Below are 25,834 nucleotides of genomic sequence, written 5' to 3'. Positions count from 1 at the left end.
AATGTGAGCATGTGTGTTTCTGTGGACATTCATGTGCACGCATGTCTAGGTGCAGGTGCATGTGCTAGACATGTATGTATATATTTACTTATTTTATTTACTAAATACTTCAGTGATGCTTACCTTTGCTGTGTGCATGGTTCTAAACATTTGACAAATATTTTTTTAATGTTTTTATTTTTGAGAGACAGAGACAGAGCAGGAGCTGGGGAGGGGCAGAGAGAGAGGAAGACACAGAATTGGAAGCAGACTCCAGGTTCTAAGCTGTCAGCACAGAGCCCGACATGGGGCTCAAACTTAAGAAACGCAAGATCATGAGCCAAAGTTGGACGCTTAAGCGAATGAGCCACCCAGGCGCGCTAGCATTTGACAGATATGAAAACAATTCTCACAGTGAACTTGTAAGGGAAACCTTAGTATTATTTATCCTTTATCAGTGAGGGAAACTAAGGACAGACAGTTCAAGTAAGTCATATGGCTTGCCTAACGTCATGCAAGCTAGTAAGCAGCCAAGCCAGGAAGTTTACAAATGCTTGAGTAAAAGTGTGCTTGTTTATAATGCCCTACTGTGAGAGGCCCCTTATGCCCTTATGGGCATGGACATTGGGCTTCCCTGCAGAGAGAAATGGCCCAGTAGACCCTCCCTGGATTCATTAACTCACTGACTCATCTAGCATTTGCTCGTACCCCTTTATGCTGTGACTAGACAAGGGTGGGGTGGGGATGGACAGAGCCAATCAGACTGCCCTGGTGTTGAAAACTTCTGGCACGGTGGCAGCACTCGAGGATTTTCAGGGCAAAGGCCAGAGTGGTCTGAAATCATCACATGTTTACAAAGTAGACATCTCTGGGTAGGATACAGCAAGGGGTCCAGGTCCATGAGGGGAGGCTCTGAGACCATGGAGTGGGTGTGGAACAATGTGTTCCCTGAGCGTGGAAAGCTCAGTGGTCCTATGTCTTCTAGTCCATCGCCCAGGTGCTGGAGGTCTTGATCAGAGAGAAGGCTTGTGGACCAGCAGGTGACAAGTGCTGTGTTTTACTGTATTTCCTTCTAGTCCTTTTTCTATGCACATAAGCACATTTCTCTTTCTCCATCTTTGTGTGTGTGTGTGTGTGTGTGTGTTGTACTTTAGAAAAATGGAATCCTCCTGAAAGTACTCTTGAAGTCTGATTTTTGTCACTTGCTGAGATGCCAAAAAGCATTTTCTTTTAATCCATAAAGATTCCGTAACTTCTTTGCTTGCTGCATTGTGGGTGTCCCCAGGTAACTCACCCCATCCTAGGATGGGCATTACCAGGTCAGAGTTTTTGCCCTTCTGTACTTCTGGTTGTGCCCTGACCTATATATGTGTGGAAAAGGAGAAGATTCATTTTTCCATTATCTCACTGGAGGCCACTACTTCTCTGTCTAGGGGGTGGGAAGCCAGCACCCCTGGCTGCAGGGTAAGAGATGTGGGGTCGCCGTAGTGCTTTGATGTATCACTAGCCAGTTGTAAAGAGCTGTGGCCTGTCCACACACAGGCTCACTGTGGTGCCATCTGCCTGGCGTGGCCTTCCCAGGTACTCACATGGTACACCAGCCCCACCCGTTGGACAACAGCTCTTCACGGGCAACAGCTGCCATGCTGGCATTTGGTCCCCCAAAATTGGTTTTGTCCAGGTGTTTCCTTGGGGAGCTGCCTACTTGATCTTTGGCCCAGGAGAAAATGACCCATGGGACTTCATGTAGGGAAGCTTACCTGTACTGAGAAGGGTGGCTTGTGGGGATAGCCTGATTCCTAGATTCAGTAACAGTCCCCATTGCATTTGCAAAATGATTATCTGCGCTAAATCCCCAGAGGGAGATGGGACAGGGATCTTTCTTCCCATTTCACAGATGAGGAAACTGGAACTCAGAGGAAAGCAGTGAGCTAGGCAGGTGAGGGGTCAAGTGGCATAGGAGCCCAGGTCGATCTGACTGGCCCTCCTATGGCTTCAACTGGGTGAACTTACCCAGTGGACCTCTCCTCTCACCTCACTCCTTCTCCATGAGGCTTCCTCTGTCCTAGGCAGCTATCTGATGCTGTCAGTCCGCACCAAGTCCCTCCCACCCCTGCGGTCTGACCTTCTTCAGTGGGCTTGAACCCATATCTGCCCCAGGGCTTCATGCAGAAGCTGGGATGTGGATAGCCACCCTTCCCACAAACACCAGCCAGAGTAGCCAAGGGCAGGGACCCAAGAGCAGCCTCCAGTGGTGACTCCGGGAGTTAGTTGGTGTTTGCCCCCCCTCCCCACCGCCCCAGTTTTCCTGTGGGATGAAGTTCTAGTTGCCCACCTTGGTAGTTGGCTTGATTAGCCAGCTTTTCTGCTGCCTTCCCTGGCCCATTTCCACATCCCTCGTAAGTTTTCAGGTCACAAATAAAGGGCTTTCACCTGAGTCCTGGCTTCAAGGTCTGTGTCTGGGGGAACCCAAACTAAGATATGTGGCCTGTGGCATCTCAAAGGTGAGAACAGCATCCTTTCCATGTTCTCCAGTGCCTCCTACCTTGCCGACACAATGTGCCAGCCATTGTGTTACCCGTAGGTCCATTGATTCAATCTCCTCCTGCTCCAGGAGGAAGATGTTCTCCCAGTGAAGGTGGGTGAACTCAGTCTCGGAAAAGGTAGACACCCTCCCAGAGCCCTACAGATGGTGAGAAGCCAGGAAGCACTGAAGCTCGAACCTCTGAATCCAGTACCGCCCTCAGCATCCCTGCCTGCCCTGGCTCCCGCCTGGCACACCTTGTAGGGGCCCTACTGCACGCCAGGGCTGTCCGTGGTAAAGAGGGAACCGGCTCCAGAACCTGCTTCCCAGGTTTGGCAAAGCAGACAGGTGTCCACATAGCTGCAATTCAGGAAAGGGTACGAAGGGGCCTCACCCGTGCCCACACTCGTCTGCCTCAAACAAGCCTGCTGAGTATCTCCTGCCCTCCGCGGGGAGGTAAACTGAATAATGCTGCTCTCCCTGGAGACTGGATGCTCCATGAGGCAGGGGTACAGGCCTGCCTCTGCTCCTTGCCGCATTCCAGCTCAGAGCTCATTGCCTGGCAGGTTGTGAGGATGGGGTAAATGTGATTGAACGAGGCTTTGACACCGTTACAGACAGGTTTGTTGTCGCAAAGCTCTGTCAGCAATAACTTTCTTGTACTTACATTGGAAAGTGCTGAGTACATATGAGAAGTGCTTTGGGGTTCAGGGGCAGTTTCTTAGCCTAGAGGTCTGCATGTGAGAAAGAGTTAATTGAGGCTTGATGGCATCATTTTAAAAAGTGAATCACCATTTATTACTGAGCACCCACTATTAAGCGGAATATAATTGGGAACCCTTAAATCTGGTGGTGGTAATTATGGCCGATGCTGCATGTCTTCAATAAAAAGGTGGTGACTTTGGGGGGAGGGCAGCTGTTTAGTGCTGCTTGTGTTTTAAGATGCTCTGGCCTGCCTTGCGGCTCTTGTGTTAGAAATGTGCATGCATCATCCTAATGGGATCCATTCAGAGAGAAGTGCCCCTTCATTTAGTACGGATCCCGGGGCCGGGGTTGCCAGTCACTTGGGCTGCACCTGGCCTGAGCCCTTTCTCCCCTTAATCTCAGTTCTGGGCACGGAGCTCACATGGGCTAGAGAGACCCCGCCTCACCCAGCCACTGCAGCTCATCTCCACAGCCTGCACTGAGGCCTGGCTTTTAAAGGTACTGTAGCTCTCAGGAAGGCCTTTGGCTTCTAGGCTCTGTTTTGCTTTACATACTTTTCCTGTGAGAACACTGGAGAAGTTGTTCTTACTGTACAGAGTCTTCTGTTACCGTGAGAAAGCCTCACGGGCATTCCTGATCCTTTCTCAGGAAGAAAGCAGCAGAAGGGCCGGGCCTACCAGGCACAGAAAGATCACTTAAATTCAGTTGTCCAAAACTCATTTTGGAAGCAGGCAGGCTATACATACATACAAATAACAGGTTCTCCTGTGGTTATGATTTGGTGGGAGTTTGGTTTTGTCACTCCAGTAATGAGCATTCTCTTCCTGGATATCCAGGTGACCTCCATAAGCCCCTTTCCCTCTCCGGGCCTCAGTTTCTTCCCCCATAAGACGAGGGGATCCATCAGGCTAGATGACGGTTGAGATGATGATAATCACACCTGACATTTCTTGAGCACTTGCTGTGTGCTGGACCCATTCTAAGTCCATCACTTAATCCTGGTCCATTTAGTCCGTATCCTCTTGTCACCTTATAAACAAGGCAGCTGAGGCATGGAGCAGTAAAGGACTTTGAGAGCCATCCCACGTCCCTGCTCCAGATGATATGTTCTCCAACCCTAAGTGTTCTGCAAAGGAAAGAAGAAAATCCCACTCTTACCCTTCTTGATCCAGGGCTGGTCTGAGAGCATTTTCTAGGCAGTGAGCCCAAACCCCAGGAGGAGCACTTGTCCCACTTGAGCAAGAAATTTGCAAGAAAGGACTGTCTGGGAAGCTAGGTGGAAGTTGATGGGGTTTGTCGGAGGGCTGGGCAGTGCTGAGCCAGAGCCTAGGGGAGGACAAAGGGAGGCTCAGTGGATGCTCCTGCCTGGGGCCCACCTCCCACAGGGAGCTGTCTTGGGGGGAGAGGGGGAGATGATAGATGGATGTTAAGAGTGGTGGTCCTTGCAAGAGGCGCTAAGCTTTTCCTAGGGGTGGGGAGAGTTCTTGTGCAAATTGACAATGTTAGGAAGGATTTCTTTAAACTTTATTTATTTATTTATTTATTTATTTATTTATTTATCTATTTATTTATTTAGTCAGTCGTCTCTACATCCAACGTGGGGCACAAACTCAGGACCCTGAGATCAAGATTCGTATGCCTTCCTGACTGAGCCAGCCAGCTTCCCCATGTTAGGAATGATTTTAGAAGAAACATTAGATAGCCATATAGGTACTACAGAAACAACATGGACCTGTGTATTAGGAAACGTTGGGTTACCTGTTTTGGGTGTTGACCTTTACCACCCCTCCTCCTCGGGGCCTCCTGCTCCCCAGTAAATTCAATGTTTTCAGATTGGGTACTGGTACATATTGGGGTTCCATGTGAGGTTTCCTTTACACAATTCCACACATAAAAATTTGAAACCCATTGGACTTAGATTATCTCCCAGGACTCTTCTACTCTGACCTCACATGTAATGCCACTGCAGACCCCTGTGTGCTTCTGTCCTCAGGAGGGATGCAGTGAATTCTGTCTCTGGTCCTAGCTGAAGGCAATTAAATTCTAGGATTGAGCTATTTCTGAGTTCAAAATAGAACCTTCCACTGCTGAGAGATGGTGAGAAGCCAGTCCCTACGACCTATTCAGCAAGCTTCTGAAGTAAACAGAGGCCTGAGCTGGGCTCCACTCCAGCAGCCTCCCACCCAGGACGCAGAGCCTTCTCTACGGGGTTAAACTGAGGGAGGGTGAGGAGTGTGTGTGTGTGACTGTGTGTGAGAGAGAGAGAGAGAGAGGGGCTGAGCAAGCAGGGCCTGAGAGGAGCTGACAGAGGCTGTAATTTGAAATGCGTTTTTCCTAACAAGTTGGAGCCTGCAGGTGTCTAGGCAAGCAGCTGTGGCCGTGGGAGGGGCAGGACTGGAAAGACCAGTGGAGACCACTTGAAACACCCCTGGCCTCCTGACATGCGGGGCAAGGTAACTGGCTGGTCTGTAAAGAAGCATGTGCAATAGAGCCCCCATGGTCTGCACAAAGCAATGGGTGGCGCCTGCCAGAGGAAGATTGCCCACATGACTGAATTATGAAGTCATGAACTCCCGGCCACTGGAAGCACTTGACCTCCAAGCATGAAAAGAGGGGCTTAGAACTTTGGGCAGAATTCTGAATTCTGCATGGCTGAATCAGACCTCAGAGGAAAGAAAGGGAGCCAGTCCTAGGTCAGTGTGAAAAAGTGCTCCCCTCCATCTGATTTCCAGGAGTTGCCGCTGAATGCGAGAATGTAGCTAATTAATCTTCCCCAGATTAATTTCCTTGCCATGTCAGAAATGATTTATTGGTTCACCTGTAAGGAGAGTTGTCTATGATGGTTAAAGCCAGGGACCGGGAGAAATGAGCAAGGGGGTGCTTGCTTGCATCTCCACTTGGGGCATCTCCGCAGCCCCCTGTGTGTCCCAGCCTGGTTCTCTGGACCGCTCAGAGCCCTGGACGCAGTCTAGAGACCAGGAGCACGCTGCTGCCTCCCAGCACACAGGTGGGGTGGCCCCGGGGGTCCCACGAGGTTCTCTTCTTCTTAGCCAAGTGCCCCCGAGTAGGAGGTTCATCTTACCCAAAGCATAAAAGGAAAAAAAGGATTGTTCACAAACATTTTTCTTTTTGTGGTTGAGAACTCTGACAGCTATTGTCATGCCTAATTGCAGCTAGTTTTCTCTGTCACCACTGGAGCCTTCATGGGTTCTTCTTAGGTCTCTGTTTTGTCTTCTTCACTAAATCTCCACCGCTTGTGAGCAGAGACTCTGCCCAGCACTTAGCTCCATCCTGGGCCCCCAGAAGTTGCCACCATCGCCTTTTCTTTGTAAACTGCTGACGCGTCCCCAAATCATCTGTGTTTTCTCCTCATAACATTCATGTGAAGCTGAGAAGCCAAGCCATCTTCTTGTTCAGTTCCACAGGTGAATTGATGAAACTCAGAGATAAAGCAGGCTGTCCAGAGTTACTCTGCAGGGCCGTCCCTGCTTGGTGATGTCCTTCCTTTCTGTGGTGCCATTTTCTGTGTATTTTCACGGCCCCAGGCAGCTGCTGCTGGTCAGCTTTGAGCTTTGGAAATATCGCCTACCTTGGTCACAGTGGGGGTTCTGCAAACAGCCACCCATCTAGGCGGTTCTGGAAGCTGAACTTCTGCTGCAGGGTGGCTGAATCTGTGCTAAGAAAACAGAGCACAGACAGGTGATAGCCGGTGAGCTGAGCTCTACCCAAAGCAGAAACCCACCTTGGCACCTCTGTTTGGACGCTGAAATGGTAGGAACTCTGGTTTCCAGGCAGCATGCCCCTTTATGGACGTTAGATGTCCTTTCTGACTCCCCGAGCTTGCTTCTATATAGTTTCTGGGTATGTGCAGAACATTTGTCCACTGTCTTTTTCTTAGACAGCCTGCTGGTCATTTGAAGCTGTCTCCAGACCCCAACATTTCAGTTTCTTTAATGTCATCTCTTAGTTGGCATGGCAACAGAGCCTCCATCATGGGGACATCATGCCTGCCAGGGTTTGTGTCATGGTGGATCTCAAAGGAGGACCAGGACTCCAGTCTGCCCAGTCCCCTACTGGGGGACAGAGGCAGGGAGCCTTCTGGCTGCTGCTGCCGCCACCTCATGCCCTGCATGCTGTTCGGTCACCTTCAAGGATCCCTCCTGACCTCCACAGTGAGAGAAGGAGCCAGGTTGCCTTGGGTGCTGTGTGGCTGTAAGCCAAGATAAGTGGACTCATGCTGTCCTTTCCTGTGCCCCCCACTCCCCACCTCCAAATGAATGGGAGGCCAGTCACACATCACACTGTATTTTCAGCAGGTGAATGATGTGTGTTGAATTATGATAGAGTCTGCACCCACTGCCTATATAAGGCACAGAGAGTATGTCCCATCTTAGCTGTTCTTTAAAGTGGCTCAATGCACAGGGACTTGGTCTTAACACAGTACTCTTGACCTTTCTGACGTGAGCCCTGCAGCTTTGCAGTCATATATAAACTGGAGGGAGCCACATCTTCAGCTATCACATTTCCAAAGGGGTCTGTGACCCACGAACTGTTAAGAAAACTTGTATAGTTTTAATGGCAAACTGGTGAGGAAACGGTCCGACTGGGACCATGTAGAACATTCCCAGGTGTGTTCAGATGCAGTTTGCTCTGGGGTAGAAGTCATGGGCCTGGAAAGAACCCAGGACCTCATGGGGTGCTGCCCCCTCACTTCCCAGGGAAAGAAAAGCAGCACAGAATGAGGGAGAATTCTCTTGCCTCATCCAACAAGTGGTTGAGCTGGGGCAGCCCAATGCCACCAGTTCCCATAGGCAGCAGAGCTCGTGGAAGTGACCACATGGCTCAGAGGAGGTGCCCGTGGAGCAGAAGGGACAGCGTGGGTCACCCATTCCCAGAAGGTGGTGCTTTTCTGCCTCTCTTATCACGCCTTTTTTTTTTTTTTTTTTTTTTTTTAAAGCAGGGATGCCTCACGCTTTTCAGCAGTGGCTACTGTCCACAGTCCTGTCAGCTTTCCTGGGGCTGTGTGATCTCCCTGCAGAGTTTGCTGAGAGCCATGTTGACATGGCCTAAAAGGGTCTATGCTCCAGGACAGAGAACCTTGCACATCCTCATGGCCCAGTCTCCCCTCATGGGGCGGGGCAGGGCAAGGTCTTGCCTGGTAACCCTCTCCCCCCTGCCCAGGCTGTGTTGCTTCATCTGGGGCCAGCCCTCAGAATTACACAGGGAATGCCATTACCTCTACGTCTTAGATTCTGGAGATGGACCAAGGCATGTTGGGTCATCTCTTACTCTACTTAATCCCCAGGGAAGAAAGCAAGAGAGAGCTGAGTTTAACATTGACTTCTTACTTCAGTTTAATGAACAGGGCTGAGAAATACCTGGGGAAAGTGAAATTCCAGAGTAATATCTGGAGGTTTAGCTTTAGATTGGTGGGGGAGGGGGCTGGCTGTAGCTTAAAGCTTCTCAAACTTTCCTGGTAAGAATCACCTGGGTTACTTATTAAATATACAGATTATTGGGGCTAGGGATCTGTTTTTTTAACAAGCATTCCAGGCCATTCCTATCTCCAGGCAAGTTTGGGAAACAGTTTATCTACTGTACCAAAAATAGCCTATGAAAAGAGTGCTTTTTTAAGAAGTTTAATTTTGCATGTAACACATTAATAAGTTTTCCTTATTTGAAAAATACATTAACATTACAGGCAAATCTCCTTTGATTTCCTCTAACCACTCAATCTCAGGCCTTCGCTGCCCCAGAGGAGATATCTGTTTAAAGTTTATATCTCCCTAGAGATGCCCAACTGGCTCAGTCCATAGAGCATGTGACTCTTGATCTCAGGATTGTGAGTTCACGCTCCATGTTGGGTGTAGAGATTACTTAAAAAATATATAAAATCTCTTTTTAAAAAAAGTTTATTTCTCCCTAGATCTTTTCTTTACATTAATAGAGCTTTCTGTTTCATTTTTCATAAGTAGGTATCATGTTGTATTTTATCATTCTACAACCTGCTTTCTTTCCATTCAAAGCTATGCTGTAGAGAACTATGTTAGTGCATATAGAGCAACTGCTTTTTTTTTTTTTTTAAACCTGCTGCATAATATTTCATAGCATGGAACTAGCATGGTTTATTTAGCAATTCCCCTATTGATGGGTATAGCAGGCGCTTACAGTTTCTTATTATTATGTGCTCCCATGAGCATCCTTACCTGGCTTCTTGTGCACATTTGGGAATAAATATCAAGAAATGAAATTGCTGGGTCAATCCATGTGCATTTTTGGATTTTCATGGGCTTTGCCAATAGCTGTCCCTTCAAAGAGGCTTTGCCAATTTACCTTTCCATTGAGAGCATGGGAAGAGGACCTGGCTCTCCCCACAGGTGTGGCTGTCTCAGAAAAGCATGTGGCCAAGTGTGGTCAAGTGGCAACACCCATCTTCCTCTAGTGCTTCCCTTTGGGCGTGAACAGGAAGACTACTTCCTATCACAAAGCAAAATTCCCAAGATAAAAACACCCAGGCCTCAGACTACTGGAAGGGAGGGACCAGTTTCACATAGCAGTGTGTGCAAACCAGAAAAGAGGGATGTGGAGCCGACTGCAGTCTGCAGCGAGCTCACAGAGCCTATTCATAAAGGCAGCAAGCATGGTGGAATTCTGAAACCCTCTGGGTTGCAGTGGGCTATTACAAAATGAGAATTTAAAGCAGGTCTCTCAAGGACCCCCATGAACCCACTGCTTTATAAGCCTGTGAAAGTCCTCTGGAGCACTGGGCTGACCTGAGGTCTCTAGTTTTGTTTGAAAGCAAGAAAAGCCTTGCCTAGGGTTTAGCCATAACCCTCTTCCTTTTTCGGAGATGGACCAGTGCACCCATCCCAGGAGGCCAAGAAGGCAATTGTGACCCGCTGGTTGGACAGGCTCCAACAGCCCACCTTTCTGCTGCTGCTCAGCTGCATAGTGGAGTTGTGAGACCAGTAGGCTGGCCCCCTCTAAGCTCTGTGCCTGTGGGACCATGAGCAGGCCCAGGTCCGATGCCCAATGCCAGTCAGGTCTTCACCAATCCAAGATCGAAATCAAGGAAAACTTCTCACAAGCACAGGTAGCCTGACCTGCAGAGAAGTCCCGACTGGCTCCCTTTGGGTTGAATTGTTCTATTAGATTCAAGGACATTTTAAAGCAAAGCAGTGTCAGCCCCAGTAGGAATCCAAACGCACATCTGGGGAAACTGCTTCCCTTTCTTTTAACTCAGAAAATCAGCAACCTTCACTCAAGCCCCCTGCCAGCCCTCCTGACTTGCAGTGCGAGCTGGGCAATTGGGACAGCAGTTACACTGCTCAGTGCTTGTGGCCCAGGGCCTGTGGCAAGTTGCTCGGGCACTCTGGTTAACTGCCTGCTCAACTCTCCCAGCACCTGGTTAAACTTTTACTCCAAAAACCAGGACATGATTTTGCAAAAGGTCAGACAGCTCAGTTAAGTGTTTGCCAAGTTTCAGGTTGCTCAAACCTCAGATTCCCTCCCCTCCACCAACCTCACTTTGAAGTTGGAAAGCAAATTGATTAAATATACATTTTAGGAACCTTCCGATTTGCTTCTTAAACTAACAATTCTAAACTTTTTTTTTTTTCTAATGGAAGGATTTTCAACTGTCAGCAGGTATAACTGGAACCATATGTCAGCAGAGACCAGGGGCTTTTCCTGGTTTTAGGACTTGTAAATTCTTATTGAAACGGAAGTAAGCAGGGCAGGCAGCTGGGGGCCCCTTGACAACCTGAGCTCAGATCTCGTTTTAATTAGAAAATACAGATAGTGTCTGCTGAACTGAAGGCCTCCCAGAGCTCCTGTCCCAGGGCGAACAAAGATTTGGTTTATATCCTGCAAGCCTTCCCTGTTTGCAAATTACAGAGCACTTCCGAAAGGAGCTGGAATGTTGATTTCCAGATTACGGAGACTGCAGCCCACTCCCTCCCCTGTCTTCCCCTTCCTCAGCTAATCCCCCCCAAATAATTTGGTTTTCTTGGGGAAATATTTGCTCCCTTCCTGAAATAGATGGAGGATGTTCATGTTGAAAAGAGATGGTAAGGCTGTATGGAATAGATGTCATCCACATCAGGCTCATGGTTTTCTCCATTTGGACTTCTAGTTGCTTGAACTCTGAGACACAAAACCCTACACCAGATCAGCCTCTGAGCTGTTCTATTTGACAGTGGTTCACGTGTATAATTTTCTCCCTAATGTATTCTGCAAATGGTAGAGTAGAAATATCAAGTGAAAGACATTGCCAGACCCAGCGCTCCCCCCATCCCCATTTTCCCCCTGCCTGGTGTCATTTGAGCTCAGTGAGTCTCAAGAAAGGCCACGATTACAATGTCAGCATCTGGAAGTGTCCCCGCTGGGACTCTAAGCCTGTCCCACAGCCACAATGAAGCAGTGGCAGAGCAGTGGCAGTGGGGTCACACATACTCAGATTTCGGGCGCTCCCGCCCTGGGTCATTCCCTGATAAGCTTGCTCTTGTTCAGGGAGCAGTGACTGCTATGTGCCATGCCTCCCATCAGCTCCCCCCTGCCCCCACCGGCCGCATGCCAGTGACAGGGCTGCTGCACGCTGTCCCTCCGCGGGCATCACATTCCTGGCAGCTGAAGGTCACTTGCTCCCTCTGCCAGGGCTGCTGCCACAAGCTGCCATTTACCAGGCAGACAAAGGGGGATTTTCCCTTCCCCTGGGTTTATAGGCCCCTCAAATGCTTTACATTCCAGGAGCTGGGAGAGAGAAGAGGCTCCTGTGGTTTCTAATTAAACCCACAATTTAAATAACAATTCATGTAACCCCAAGGGTTGAGAGAAATGCTAACCTATCCCCTCTCCAGAGAGGCAGCTGGGTGGCCTTGGCTGGGAGGCTGAGTACTTGCCCTTTGCCAGATGTGACCAAAGGGGCAAAGAACTCCACGGAGGTCACAGCAACTTTGTGGTGGGGCTAGGGTGCTGTGACAGGGAGTGGGTTTCCCCACTAGTAAGTGTGCCCCTTTATGAAGCTTAGAAAGTCAGAAATGGGAGGAAAAACTGCCATGTTTACTCTTAGCCCAAGAATTTTTACTCTCCTCCAGGGAAAATGTGGAACTTTGTCTCCAAAGTGTTCACATCCCAGATTCTCACGTGCTCCTAGGACTCCCCTCCCTGCCCCTGCTGCCTACCCCGAGGTGACTCTGTATTTGGTGGAACTTTGCTGTTTTGTGAAATGCTGACAAGTGAGGAGGCCGAGAGAACAGCCCTTAGAGGCAGAGGATATGGCTGAGGGTCTTAGTCAAGCCCCTTCCCTCTCTGGACCTCAGTTTCCCCATCTGTTACCGAAGAGTCTTCCAGTTTATTGCTTCCGAGCCCCTTTCTGACCATGGCAGTCTATGGGTCCCTGAGCTGCTTTTGTATTTTCTTTGGGTCTGCCTGGGGCCACGGTCATGTTTGCAGTGTGTTGATCTCACCAAATTGTTGTCTGATTACCCAAGGCATGCTTGTGTTCCAGATTGGGGGAAGATGGAACGCTGAACATAATTATCTCTAGGCAGGCTCTTCTAGGCCTCAGCCAGCACCAGGAGCATGTCAGCATCTCTAGGCTTTGCTATCTCATTTCCAACTTTCCTCCATTTCCATTCCATTAAATTGAGCAACTCACATTCCCCAAAGACGCCCTCCAGGTCCTTGCCTTTGTGCTTCCCTACCCAGATGCCCTTCTGTTCTCATGGCTGTGCCCGGAACAGCCAGGCTGCCTGCTCAGAGGCCCCTCCCTTGTAAGGAGCACTGCCAGTGTGGGTCTCTTTGTTAGGGGTACGAGAATTGGAGCTCCCTAAGGGCAGGCACCAGCTCTTTCCTGTCTCCACCTCCCCCTCCTTGCTGGTATGAGGCAGGCTCCATTTATGTTTGTTGGAGCAAAGCCTGGTTGTGAACAGAAGTGAAGCAGAAAGCCAGAGGTGGATTCACACACTCCTGCCATCTTGCTCCCTGCAGGTGACCATTGCTGATGACTATTCTGATCCCTTCGATGCCAAGAATGATCTCAAGAACAAAGCAGGAAAGGGAGAGAGTGCTGGCTACATGGAGCCCTACGAGGCCCAGAGGATCATGACAGGTAAGCAGAGCTGCTGACACAGGGACTCAGCAGGGAGGCAGAGGGGCCGCTCCTGGCAGGTGCCCAGCCAGCCTCAGCAGGGGAAGGTTTGCACTTGCACCACGGGGGTTGGAGGATAGTGCTGTGTTGAATCTTCACTACAGTTCACCAGTTCATGTCTCACCTACATCAGGAAGAACCTGGCAGGGCACACGGAAAGTCCAGAAAAAGTACAGGGCACCAAGTAACAGTTACCCAAGGTAAGAACTAAAAAAATACAAAAGGAATTTCTGCTGAAGAAAAATACAGCTTTTGAGATCGAAAACTTAGCCTGGAGCTTCCTAGCAGCCAGGGCAATCAAAGAATCATGCTGGGTCATCTTACTTTCAGTACCTAGTAGAAGAAGGGGTGGGGGGGGGGGCGGTGTTCGATCGTTGGGGACAAAATTATCCCTGGCCCCACACCAGGAAATCTTTGGCATGTAGCTGGAAGCAGCATTAAGTCCTCTGGTCTACATGGCAGGTTTATAGAAAATACAGAGACTTTCCCCACTGTGGCTGTTTTCCTGTTGGCCCCAGATGACGAAACCTTGTCCAGATAGTCATGTGGGACCCAGAAGAAAGTGGCTGTGTGTGCAGTACCCTGCTTAGGGCATCTTTAAGGAGTGAATGGCTATGAGGTGTCTGCCATCTCAGACCCTTGGCATGAGCAGGCAGTAGGGAGAAACCACACACGTGGGTCCTCCTGGCTCAGGAGGATGGTCCGGAGACAAAAGAATAGTCCTATGGATTGGCCCCCTGTGACCCCACACCGGGCAGGAACATGAACAGGGGTACCACATGAGACTAGAGTGCAGGAGGGTGGCCAGTAGCAGGTTGGGAGCCGCTTTGACTTTTGAGGCCTAGTGAATTGGTGCCCTGTGTGTCTTGGGATTTGGGTTACAGATGCCACTTTCTAAAGTGACCCTCTTATGGTTTGCTCAGTGTTCATGTCTTTGGGTACATTCTCTTGATTCCTCTCAAATTAGAAGAAGAAAGGGAAAGGAAGCAACATTGAGCACTTAGTGTATGCTGCGCCCATGCCGAGTGTAGCTCATAGGGTTGAGGAGACTGCATGCAACAATTGCTGAAAAATACGGGTACAAATCCAGACCCTGCCTCTAAGACTCTGCCTCATGCTCTCCCGTTCCTGGGTACTGATTCTCTGGCCACCAGTGTGGCCTCCAGAACGCTTAGCCACTTTGCAAAAGGCTGAGGCAGGGAGTGATTAGGCCAGACTTCTGTAGGGCCTCCTGCTCTCTCCTGATCTCTCCTGGGAGAGTGGCCTCTGTGGGCAGCAAGAGGCAGAGAGCTGGGGCTGGCGCCTGGTGGAGGGGTAGCCTGCTCTCCTCCAGTGACTTAGGGAAACAGGTCTGCTGGTGGAATCTTGTTCACCTCAGGACTGTAGTGATACCCACTCCCGCTGCTACATGCCATCATCTCCACCAGGTTTGGTGAACTATCAGCTCTGTGGGAGCACCGGGGGCATGTCAGCCCAGGGTTAAAGGAGTGGTGGTTACAGGAATGACTTTGGGACCCTCTGCCACATTCAGATGTCAGGCAGCAAGGGATATTCAAGGCCACTTGAACCCAACAGCCTCATTTTATAGATGGGAAAACTGAGGCTACAGAGGGAGAGATACTTGCCTGAAGATACATAGTAAGTTGGTGGCAGAATGGCAAGTGTGGCCTGTGCTTGGCAGGGCAGTCTGTGGGGTGGAGTCCTGGAGGAAGTGTATGTTTGTGCTTGATGCTGGGGTATCCGGGACACAAGGAAATGGTGGGAGCCATCTGAGGCTGGAACCCCCGCCAGGCTCCAGGCTCTGTACTGGGCCCTTTGACATATATACTTTTAAGCCTCACCATGTCCCTGCAAAAGGAAGTAGTGTCTCACTTTACACATGAGGGAAACAGGACAAATCGCTTCCCTGGGGTCACACAGGTACAAGTGAGGGGCTCAGACCTACATCTGCAGAACATGGGACTGGGGTAGAAGGGCACATCTGGGAATCCAGACATTGTGGACACGGCTGTCTTTGGAATGGAGCTGGTTCCTCCTTGGTGCATCCGTGGACCTCAGTGTCAAGTAGCTGCTTAGCTGGACAGAACTGTTCTGTGGGACTTTGGCTTTTTAATAAGACACACCCATGGCAGCTAGGTCCAAGGCAGGGCGGTTTGATTTAATTAGAGATCTGTTAAGATCTTATGCATTCTGTCTCCAAAGAGTCATCCTTGTGTTTGCTGCTCTGCACTCTCTTCCTAGCTTACAGGCTATGCCCAAATTTACCCACATTTTCGGTTTCTAAGGAAATAGGTGATTAAACAGGACGTTTTCTAGCTGTAACGACCTTACTGCAGCTCCCTTTGACTCAGAATTCTTTGTGTGTAACGTCATCGCTCTGACTGATGGCAGGGAGAGGGGGCTGGGGTGAGCCAGTGCTGTGTAAATGTTCTAGGAAGCAGCTCGTCAGGGGAGAGGGGGGCAGTGGATCACGGGGTGCATGCTATAACATTTACGTGTGCATGCAACTTCTAGGAACAGGGCAAGCGTCTTTGGTAGATAGGAATAACCCTGTTGGGAAGAGCATCCCCTCTCTGCCTGAGATGGCATACCTCTCTGTACTACTGCAGAAGGAACCCAGGTGGAATCAAGCAGATCTGAGATGGCCACTTGCCACCTGAATGACCTTGGGCCTCAGTTTCCCCGTGCAAAGCAGTAGTCTTAGAGCAGGCAGTTGGTCATACTTCTAGCTGTTTGGTTTGCAAACTGGCTGTTTGAGCTTTGGCAACACATTTTGTGCCTCCGTTTTTACCTATTTGTGGAGGTAGCTGCTAGGCTCTTGTACTTGTTTACAGCATTTGATGTGAATTCTTGTTGGATACTCACCATCACTCTTTCTTTCTTTCTTTCTTTCTTTCTTTCTTTCTTTCTTTCTTTCTTTAATGTTTACTTATTTTTGAGAGAGAGAGAGAGAGCAAGCGTGCACAAGTTGGGGAGGGAGAGAGACAGACAGAAAGACAGAATCTAAAGCAGGCTCCAGGCTCCAAGCTGTCAGCTCAGAGCCCAACATGGGGCTTAAACACACGAACAGTGAGATCATGACCTGAGCCAAAGTCGGACGCTTAATCTACTGAGCCATCCAGGCTCCCCTCACCATCACCCTTTAAAGTGTAGCTTCCCGTTTTACTGATGCAGAAACTGAGGCACAGAGAGGTTAAGTAAGTAGCCAGATAGTGAGTTGTGAGGCTGACTGTTGAGGCCCTATTTCAGCCACTGTGTAGGACGTTTTGTCCAGGGCCTGTGCAGCCCTGGGGTGCTGCAGCTTGATTTTCAGAACCCCCCTCCTACCCCGGATGACTCACACAGCCTGTGATTAGCTGATGGGGTTTTGTTCTTGCCTCCTTGACTCCATGCAGCGGGTGGATGGGGGAGGCTTTGGGGAGGTGTGCTTTTGTGAACAGAGAACTCACCCCAGCCCCACAGGCTGTGGTTGCAAAAGAGGGTGAGGAGAAGTGCACCTGTTTCCTCAGGGGCTCCTCTCACCTCTTCCCTCTGTCTGCCTCAGTTTCCCTCTCCATAGATTCCCCTTTGTATCACCCACAGGAATTAGGTTCTGGTTCAAGATGGAGGTGAAGCTTTCCACAGAACCTCACAACCCAAATGCCCATGAATTGCCTGGGCTTCGCTCTCTGCCCCCATTGCCTCTCTCATCCCAAAAGCAGCTTCAGAGGTAGCTCCTGAAAACCCGAGGGCTCTGTGGAACCCAGTGGGGAAGCTCGTGACCCAGTTCAAGCTTTCCTTTTTATAGGTAGAGAAACGGGCTCAAAAAAAGTCATAATCCTTTTGAGATGTTTTTGAACTTACCAATTAAATATGAAGCTGTCCTGTGAGGCAATGTGTTGCCCATCCCTAGAGGTATCCAGGCAGAGGCAAAACAGCCCACATTGAGAGATGACATAAAGATAGTCAAGTAACAGATGGGTGGTTGGCTCAAGCCACCCCTGAAGTCTGTGTCAACCGTGAGTTCCGAGATGTCATGATTCACTGTGCATTGCATCATCATTAGACACCTAAGACCAGGCCCGTGAAGGGAGTACCGGAGACCAGCTCTGAATAGGAAAGGATCTGGCAGCTTCCTTTGTCAGTGCCAGCCTGGCTTGTGCTAACTATACAGCCCTAATTCCCCTTTTCATCTTACACGACCCTTCTCTCAAGGTCAGATTCTGGCCTTGGCCTTTTCCATGCCATCTGGGCCTCAGTTTCCTTCCTGCACCAATGTCTTTGGTGTCCCCAGGCCAGCCCTCTGTCCAAAGCCCTACCTCATAGCCCATTCTTACCCTCTTCCCTGTGTCTTAACCCCAGGCTTGAGGGCCCCAGTCACATGGAGCCCTGCTGGTTTGGTGAGAAGGGCGCTGGGCTCCCAGTCAGGCTGACTCAGGTGCCTGGTGGGCCAAGATGCTTAGCCTCTTGATGGCCACAGTGTCCTCATTGTAAAATAGGGCACACAACACTGATGTGAGTCTCTGGTGGAAAAACATGCTCTGCACATGTGTATGAGAGTATTGTTATTGGGGAGCAAAGGGCCTATTTGGGCCTTCACTTGGTATTACGTACTATTGAGTTCTCTGGCCATTCCCTGTCGGGGTCCCTGCCCACCTGGAGGTAGGTGGCCAAATCAGCAGGATAGTGGAGCAGGTGGTCCTCAGGCCCTCTGCAGTGCATTTGGTCAGCCGAACCTGGAGCCCTTGCCCTGCCCTGTTGTGTTGGAGACTTGACCATGTAAACTAGGCACATACTGTCACTGCCTTTAGGAATATCTATGAAGAAGGGAGACAGGCATGGACCCAGGTGGTCAGTGGTGGGTGCGTGGAGATGAGTGGGTCAATCTCCAGGAGCTCAGAGGAGGGGTGAAGGCTTCCGGTTTAGGCAATCCAAGTGAGATGGGAGGGGAGAGGTGGTAGGAGGTAGTGATAAGAGCTGGGTCTGGCAGCCCAGGCAGAGGGAAGGGCTTGAGCAAAGGCATGGAGGCAGGCGTGGGATCTTTCTGCTGGGGAGGAGTGGCAGGAAATGAGGCTTTTGATAGGATAATGATAGGAAAAGCACGTGGGGCAGGAGCTTAGTATAAAGACTGATTGGGTCATGAAACTCTAGTTGACCTAAAGGTGCAGAATATTTCTCAACTGGGACCCTTTCTCCCCAGGCTTTCAGCCCAGAAGTTCTCAGAGGTACCCAAGGTAGTGGTGGTGATTGGGATGGATGGTGGCCATTCACTTTTACAGAAAGGCTTCTGTGTGTGCCAGGCACTTCCCCAAGGACTTAACCATGATTAGCTCATTTATTTATTTTTTTAATGTTTACTTATATTTGAGAGAGAGAGAGAGGGGGAGTGCACCAGGGAGGGCAGAGAGAGGGGGATACAGAGGATCCAAAGTGGCCTCTGTGCTGACAGCAGAGGACCCGATATGGGGCTCCAACTCACAAACCGTGAGATCATGACCTGAGCTGAAGTCGGATGCTTAACTGACGGAGCCACCCAGGTGCCCCATAACCATGATTAGCTCATTTAATCCTCACAAGGAGCCTGTAAGGTAGAGGTACTTCCAGCACCCCCATTTTACAGACAAATCTACTGAGTCTTATTTAAAGGTTAAATAAGCAGCAAAAGTAGTGCCCTTAGCTGCAGCTAAAGCACTTACATCTGTCCTGTACTCCCAAAGGGTCTACAGAAATAACTGGGAATTGTACCATTACTTAGGCCCCTTTTTTAGGTCTGATTCCCCCCACCCTAACATCCTTTAAAAAATTGTTCAAAGTATCATTTTGCAGGATGAATCACATAAACATTACTTGAAAGCATTTTCCCATAATTTTTATTATTATAAGCAATTACACATTAAAAAGTCTTTAGCATGTTTTTATTGTTAAATCAACTTTATAGCATAATAAGAGGAATTTAAAAGTAAACCGTTTCACACAGAACCCCGCTGCCTAGACGTGGCTGTTTTCCTTGCTCACAACTTGCCTTCTGCCCATTTTTCTCCTATATGCTAGTAGGTACCGTCAGATAAAGCCAGTCACAATTTTTTTTAAAATTTTTTTTAAAATTTTTTTTAATGTTTTTATTTATTTTTGAGACAGAGAGAGACAGAGCATGAGCAGGGGAGGGACAGAGAGAGAGGGAGACACAGAATCTGAAACAGGCTGCAGACTCTGAGCCGTCAGCACAGAGCCCGACACAGGGCTCAAACTTATGGACTGTGAGATCATGACCCGAGCTGAAGTTGGACGCTTAACCGACTGAGCCACCCAGGCACCCCAAGCCAGTCACAAATTTTAAAGGCAAGGGGGTGGGGGGAGGGACATCCTTTTGTATCTTCTCATCCTCTGGTACAGCGTCTTCTAGTGGCAGTGCGCTTTCTGAATGATGGTATGTACCAAGTTCAAGTGTCTGTGTTCCGGCTGTGGCATGTTTCAGGAGGAAGGAGGCAGACAATGTGAGTCTGGCTCTGCCCTGGTCTACTGTGTGACCTGAGGCAGGTTGCTTTTCCTCTCTGGGCCTTCATTCCTTCATCTGGGAAATCAGATTTTGCCTTCTTCCCTGGGCACCATGAGGGCCTTTATAAATTCTTAGGTTCCCTACTCCTGTGGTCACACTGGGCTTCTCCATCCTGGTCAGGACTGTACGTCCTTTCACCCCACCCCCATTACTTCCACGTGGCACCAGCCCAAATCTTGCCTGACACCCTCCCAGGAGCGTGCATACTGCACTCTCTGCTCTCAGGACAGACAGAGCTGAGAGCTACAGGTCTGCACCTTGAAAGACCAGCAAACGCTTCTCAGAGTCTTGACTAGGTGTCCAGGAGGTCATTTCTGGCCACCCCACCTGAGATTTCCACCTTCCTCGTGTGTTTGACACCATCTCTGCCCCCTAATTCCAGGCAGTGCTGTTCTCCTTCCCTGTTATTCCAGTGGCTAAGAAAGTAAAGGGCCTTTCTGTCTGGGCCCCTGAGTCCAGGCCCTTCCCAGCTCTGCAGTTCCTGTGGACTCTGCTCCCAGAATGTCCACGTATTGTGTCTTCCTCACCTGCTCTGCGCAGCTCTGCTCCCCAAACCATCCCCACGACCCCTCACTTTCACTCTCCTCCCACCCACCTGCCTCGCCCCCTGCAGGCCCTGTGCTTCACACCCCGCCCCCTCCCTGCTGCCCTCTCTCCATGCCGCTCCAGGCTTCAGCCTGCCCTGGTGGTCACAGCCCTCCCTGAGCTTGGGAGCTGTCAGGATAGAACTTTCCTTGAAGAGCAGTCCTTTTCACCCAGCATCCTCTTTCTGCTTGAGGCGCAGAGAGGAGCACGAGCTGGCCAAGGTCACACAGCAGCGGGCTGCGGAGTGGGTCTCCTGACTTCTAACCTAGGGCTCCTGGGCCTTGTTTTGAAACCTGCCCTTCCACCCTCTTGCCTGGCTTGTCATGGACTGTGCAGAGTTCCTTGGCTGGTCTGTCATTTACCAGAATGACCTACCTACCGGACGGGAAGGAGATAATCAAGTGTAAATAGATTTTGTATTAGTCACCCAGTGGCTTTCCTGTTGTTGAGAAAGAGCCGGGCTCACACACCCAGCCCAGTGGTGCTCACCTGAGGAGCTCTAGGCCTGGGAAGCAGTGAGCTGGGGGAGTAGAATGCTGAGCAGGACTGAGAGCAGAGAGCAGGGTAGCCTGGGTTTCCATGGTGACCACTGGGCCCACTCCAGCAGCCACTTTCCTATTCTCTCACTCCACCTGGCACCTATCCCTTTGGCACTACCCACCCCCTCCAACCCCGACATCCTAATCCCCTCACCCCCCTGCCCCCCTGCCCAAAGCTTGCCCACCTTTTCAGGAAAGTTGCAACAGGACCGGGACAGGCCTCAGAAAGCTGACATTTATTGGCAGCACACCTGCTGTGTGCCAGACATTTGTCCCTGGTGCCCCCCATCACAGGGGGGAGGTTGACAAGGATTGATATCTGTTGTATAAAACAGGCAGAGAAGAACGTCACTGGCAAGAGACGGAGGAAGGGGTAGTACTGTCCCCTGAAGACCAGTATAGACCGCATAGAAAGGGTGGCATTGAGCAAGGCCACACTTAAGGTCTTGACTCAAAATGGCCTTTCCTGTAAGGCCTTCCCTGGCCACTTATCTTAAATTTCAACCTACTCTCAACACTTCCCACCCTGTTTCTCTGTTTTATTGTGTTCCTTAATACTGGTTGCCATTTAGCATACTACATATTTCACTTATCCTTCATCTTGTGTTTATAATCTGTCTACCACTAAGACGTGGCTTAACTAGGGGAGAACTTTGTTCCCTGCTGGAACCTCAGGACTAAAGCAGTACCTGGCACAACGCTGGTGCTCAGTAAATAGTTGTTGAATGGATGAGCATGTTAATTAATTCTAGGGACCCAGGGCTGATGCACAGACATGCTGGGTCCCCCTCAGGATCCCAGAGACCTCCCATCCTCCTCTGAAGATTGCCATATCTGGAAAGTCTGAGTGTAACCAGACTGCTAAATGGGTGGGGGAGTTGGGGAAGAAGCTGGTTTGGCCTTTGGGTGGGAGTCAGGCCGGTGACCCTTGTGCCTTGCTCTGTCTCAGAGACCTGTTCTGTGTCCATGCTGGAGGACTGCATGGGGGTGTCTGGTCATGCCTCTTTTCCCTGCCTCCCTCTCTGGGCTGAGAGCTCCTTGAAAGAAAGGACTGGGTCTCACCCATCTTCATTTCTCTTCTGGGCCCAGTAAATATTCACCAATGCAATGACTGAGTGTAAGAATAAAAGTCTATATGGAGAATAAATGAAAGAAAAGGAAGCAAACAGTAAACAGTTACCTGCTGTAAACAGCCTTTCCCACTTTGCCAAGAACTGCTTGCCTAAAGTCACGGGGCCTTAGGGAACAAAGTGTGATGCATTCAGTCACTGCATGGCTGTTTGTGAGTATCTGCTATGTGCTGCTGTGTACACGTTCTGTGTTCTGGGAGCTGTGCAGTGGACAGAACAAAGTCCCTGTTCTCATGAAGCTTATATACTTCAGCATCAAGGGGAAAGTGTTATTGAACTGTGATTCCTATAAACTCATTTCTGGGAGTGCTGGGACAGGAAGGTCTGTATCCAAGACACTGCCGCCTCCCCTGATCACAGCAGCTCTAGGTTATCGAGGCCTAGAAGTTAGAATCTTGCTCAAAGTCAAGAGCAGAGTGGAGACTTGTCCCCAAGGCCCTGGCCACCCTCAGGAGGCAGGATGGTCTCCATGATGTCTTTGGGGGATGAGGGGCACAGCCTTGACCCAGTGGCTGGCAGTGGTATTCCTCTCTTTTCCTAACATTGGTGCAGGCCAAGACTCTGGGGGTCGCCATGGAATTTTCTAGAGCAGTGAGTATCATCCTGTGCTGTGGCACCCAGCCTCATAGGTGTGAGGGCCCACAGTGCTAATTGCAGTATCCTGCTGGACACTTGGCAGTGAGGGCCCAGACCCCCAGGAAATCAGCCCCTAAAGCCTTTTCTTTCCTGGCAGCTATGAAAGAAGTCAGCATTCTCCTAAAGGTAGAAATAAAGGAACAGGAACTGGAAATAGAGGAGCTCACCTCCCCACCTTTGCCCTTTGCCTTTCAGAATCCCAGAGACACGTTAAAAGATCTGAAGGCACAGAAACTGTTGATAATGCCCATCCAGAAATAGACTAGGGAGACTTGTGTGGATCAGCAGCCTAGCTCCTGGCATCGTTCAGCCACCCTACAGCACCCTGTGCAGGGGGCAGACCTAGGAGGCTGTGGGGAAACACTGCCTGTTCCTGAGCAGAGGTGTGAAAGTGTTAGGAAGTTGTTCAGGAAGTTATGCCTGCCTGGGTGCGTAGGATGGATTAGAGCCGAGAGAAGCCAGAGGCAGGGGGACTGGTTCTGTGGCTGTGTGGCTACAACAGTCATCTAGGCCAAGGGGTGGGGTGAAAGAGCCTGTCAGCCATTGAGGTGCAGTGGATGAGAGAGAGGGAGGAGCTGGGATTCTGGTGAGTGATGAGAGTGTCAGTTACCCCAGAAGGGGAAGGACAGTTCTTGGGCAGAAGTCAGTGGGTTCAGATGTGGACACTTTTGCATTCAGATGTTCAAGAGGGTCCTGGAGTCAGGTCAGAGGGGGGCCCTAAAGTGCTCCCAGTGCCCTGGGGAGAGGAGCTGGTTTGCAAGGGCTGTCCAAGGAGACCACAGGCCACAGTTCCTGCCCCTCCAGAAGTCTGAAGAAGGAGATTCAGTGATTTGCCCCACACCCTATTATTTGACTAATTAATTAGTACTCTCCTCTAACTCGGGCTCAGGCTGGCTTTCTGGAAGCTTATAGGGATGACAGAGGGCTGTATTTAAGGGTGCCTTTTGTAGATTATGCCAGGAATCTCCCTAAGGCTCTAGGAGGGAGCAGTATGATTATTTCCATTTTGCAGGTCAGAAAGCTGAGTCATGGAGGCTGACTGGAACCGTGCCCCATTCTGGACCCCCCTCTCCCTCCAGGGCCTCTGCCTGGATGTATGAGGGAGGGGTGCTGAGCAACAACAGGTTTGCTGGGGGGTTTTCATGCAGCCCTTCCACCTCCGGGGTAACTTGGCAGGTGTCTGAGGTTCAGTTCCCGCCGTCACCTCCTCCCCCTCCTCCCCCTCCTCCCCCTCCTCCCCCTCCTCTCTCTCCTCCTCTTTCTGCCTTTCAGCTCTCTCTCACCTGGCTTGGTCCAGGTGTTTTAATGTGGTACACTGCCTCAGGTCCTTTCCCCTAACAGGCAGCATGAGCATAAATAAGGAAAAGGCCGCTTCTGTCCCTTCCAGAGCACAGGCTTGTAATTATACCTGGCAACCTAAAAAATGATGCACTGGGAGAAGGTCATCTCCCAGGGCCTGAGCTTCATTGTGGGTCCTCCCTGTTGTAGCTACCACGATCACTCTCTGCATAATCACGCTGATACAGCACTCAGTGCACTACATCGTAATTCATCTGCCAGCCTGGGGGCCCCCTGGAGGGTAACAACCACAGGGCTTAGAACTCTTCCCCCAGACTGTCGGCGCCCAGTGTTTGAGATATTGGCCCGGACCTTTCCAGCAAAGAATGTCCCCAGGTCAGAACTTGCTGGTTCTGGTAGAGTGTTGTGCAAATGATCGTAAACTCTTCCCTGAAGATTAAAGGCTATCTGGGACTTGAACTGGGTGTCATTGCCTCCCTAGCCAGCTTACCTCTCAGTCCTTGCCAGCAGGTCCACATGCTCCTCCCTTGGGTCCTGGGCTCACCTGTGCCTCTGTAGGCTCACACCTGTCACCAGGCCTTGAGTCCCTATGAAGGGACTGGCACATACACACATGTCCCTGAGCCCCAACCACTGAGCCCTCCGTGAAGCCACCTTATCTAGCATCCCATTACCAGATTGGGGGTCCTTTCAAGTCAGCGCGATCCTTGTTGCCCTCCTGTGGCCCCCGTGTCACCACCTTCCCCTCCTTGTTCCCCCCCCCCCACCCCAGCCGAGTGTCTGATCCCTACTCGTCTTCAGCTGTCACACTTTTCTTCAGACTAGCATCTTGCCTGCGAAAGCTGGGACAACCTCTGACCTGACCCCACATGACCTTTCCAGCCAACAGTCCTGGCACATAGTGGGAGTGGGAGAGAGTTTCTCCTGTTGATTTCTTCCTTGCTTGGCTCCATCTTGGTATCTTTGTTCACATTCTGCCCTTCCCTTCTAAAACCCGCCCGGCCTGCCAGCTTTGGATAACCTTCCCTTGAAGCCCTTCTGCATGCTTCTGCCCTCACAGCCCTGCTTCTTGGCCCCACAGATACAACCAGAACTGGACCGGTTAGCATTCAGTCATGAACCTGGCCTCAAGAGCACCCATCCTCAGCCTCCCCAAGGCCCAGGCAAGGCCGTTGCTGGGATTGTTTCCATTTCACTGATGAGAAAGCAGGATTAGAGGCCTGAGCAACTGTTCTGGTCACAAGGGAGGATTTCTGGTGTCCTGGGAGCTGTGTTCCAAAAGCCAGGTCAGGTGGGGTAGGGGTAGGATCCCTGGCTGAGGGAACTCCATGGGTCTGAGCATGGTAGAGACAGGGACAGGCAGCTGTGGGGTCAGACAGGCTGGCTCCATGGGGGCCAGATCCTGCCCTCCTGAGTAACAAAGAGCAGAAGCCTAAAGTGGGACAGGGGCCATAGCGGCAATAACTTTACAACCTAGCTGAACTGAAAAATAGTCAAGGTAGCTTTGCCCAGCATCTGTTGAGCCCCTGCTGTGCCAGGAGGCAGATCCCACCTGGGCCTTGCCCCTAGGAGGGTCATTCTCATAGAAGAAGGTGGCCATGTGATGTGTAGTGGTAGTCAGTTTTTGAGGTAAGTCAGGTGTGGGCATAGGAGCCTGTACCTGGGAGCTGCGGGGGCGGGCATTGTCTGCCCTGCTTGGGTCCGGGGATGTGGGTCAGAAGAGAACTTCACCTGGACACTGGGCTGGCGAGG

General features: G+C 50.4%; 1 protein-coding gene across 1 annotated transcript in view; it reads left to right on the top strand.

The window, feature by feature from the left end:
* SHB (SH2 domain containing adaptor protein B) overlaps nt 1-25,834 on the top strand; it is a 136,218-nt gene that overhangs the window by 36,666 nt on the left and 73,718 nt on the right. The window contains exon 2 of the mRNA XM_060609273.3: nt 13,199-13,319. Within this exon, the coding sequence (XP_060465256.1) occupies nt 13,199-13,319 (121 nt within the window). The remainder of the gene's footprint in view (nt 1-13,198; nt 13,320-25,834) is intronic.

The sequence above is a fragment of the Panthera onca genome, chromosome D4 (assembly GCF_046562875.1).
Source record: "Panthera onca isolate mPanOnc1 chromosome D4, mPanOnc1 haplotype 2, whole genome shotgun sequence".
NCBI lineage: Eukaryota > Metazoa > Chordata > Mammalia > Carnivora > Felidae > Panthera > Panthera onca.
This window is presented reverse-complemented; position numbering and strand designations above follow the sequence as displayed.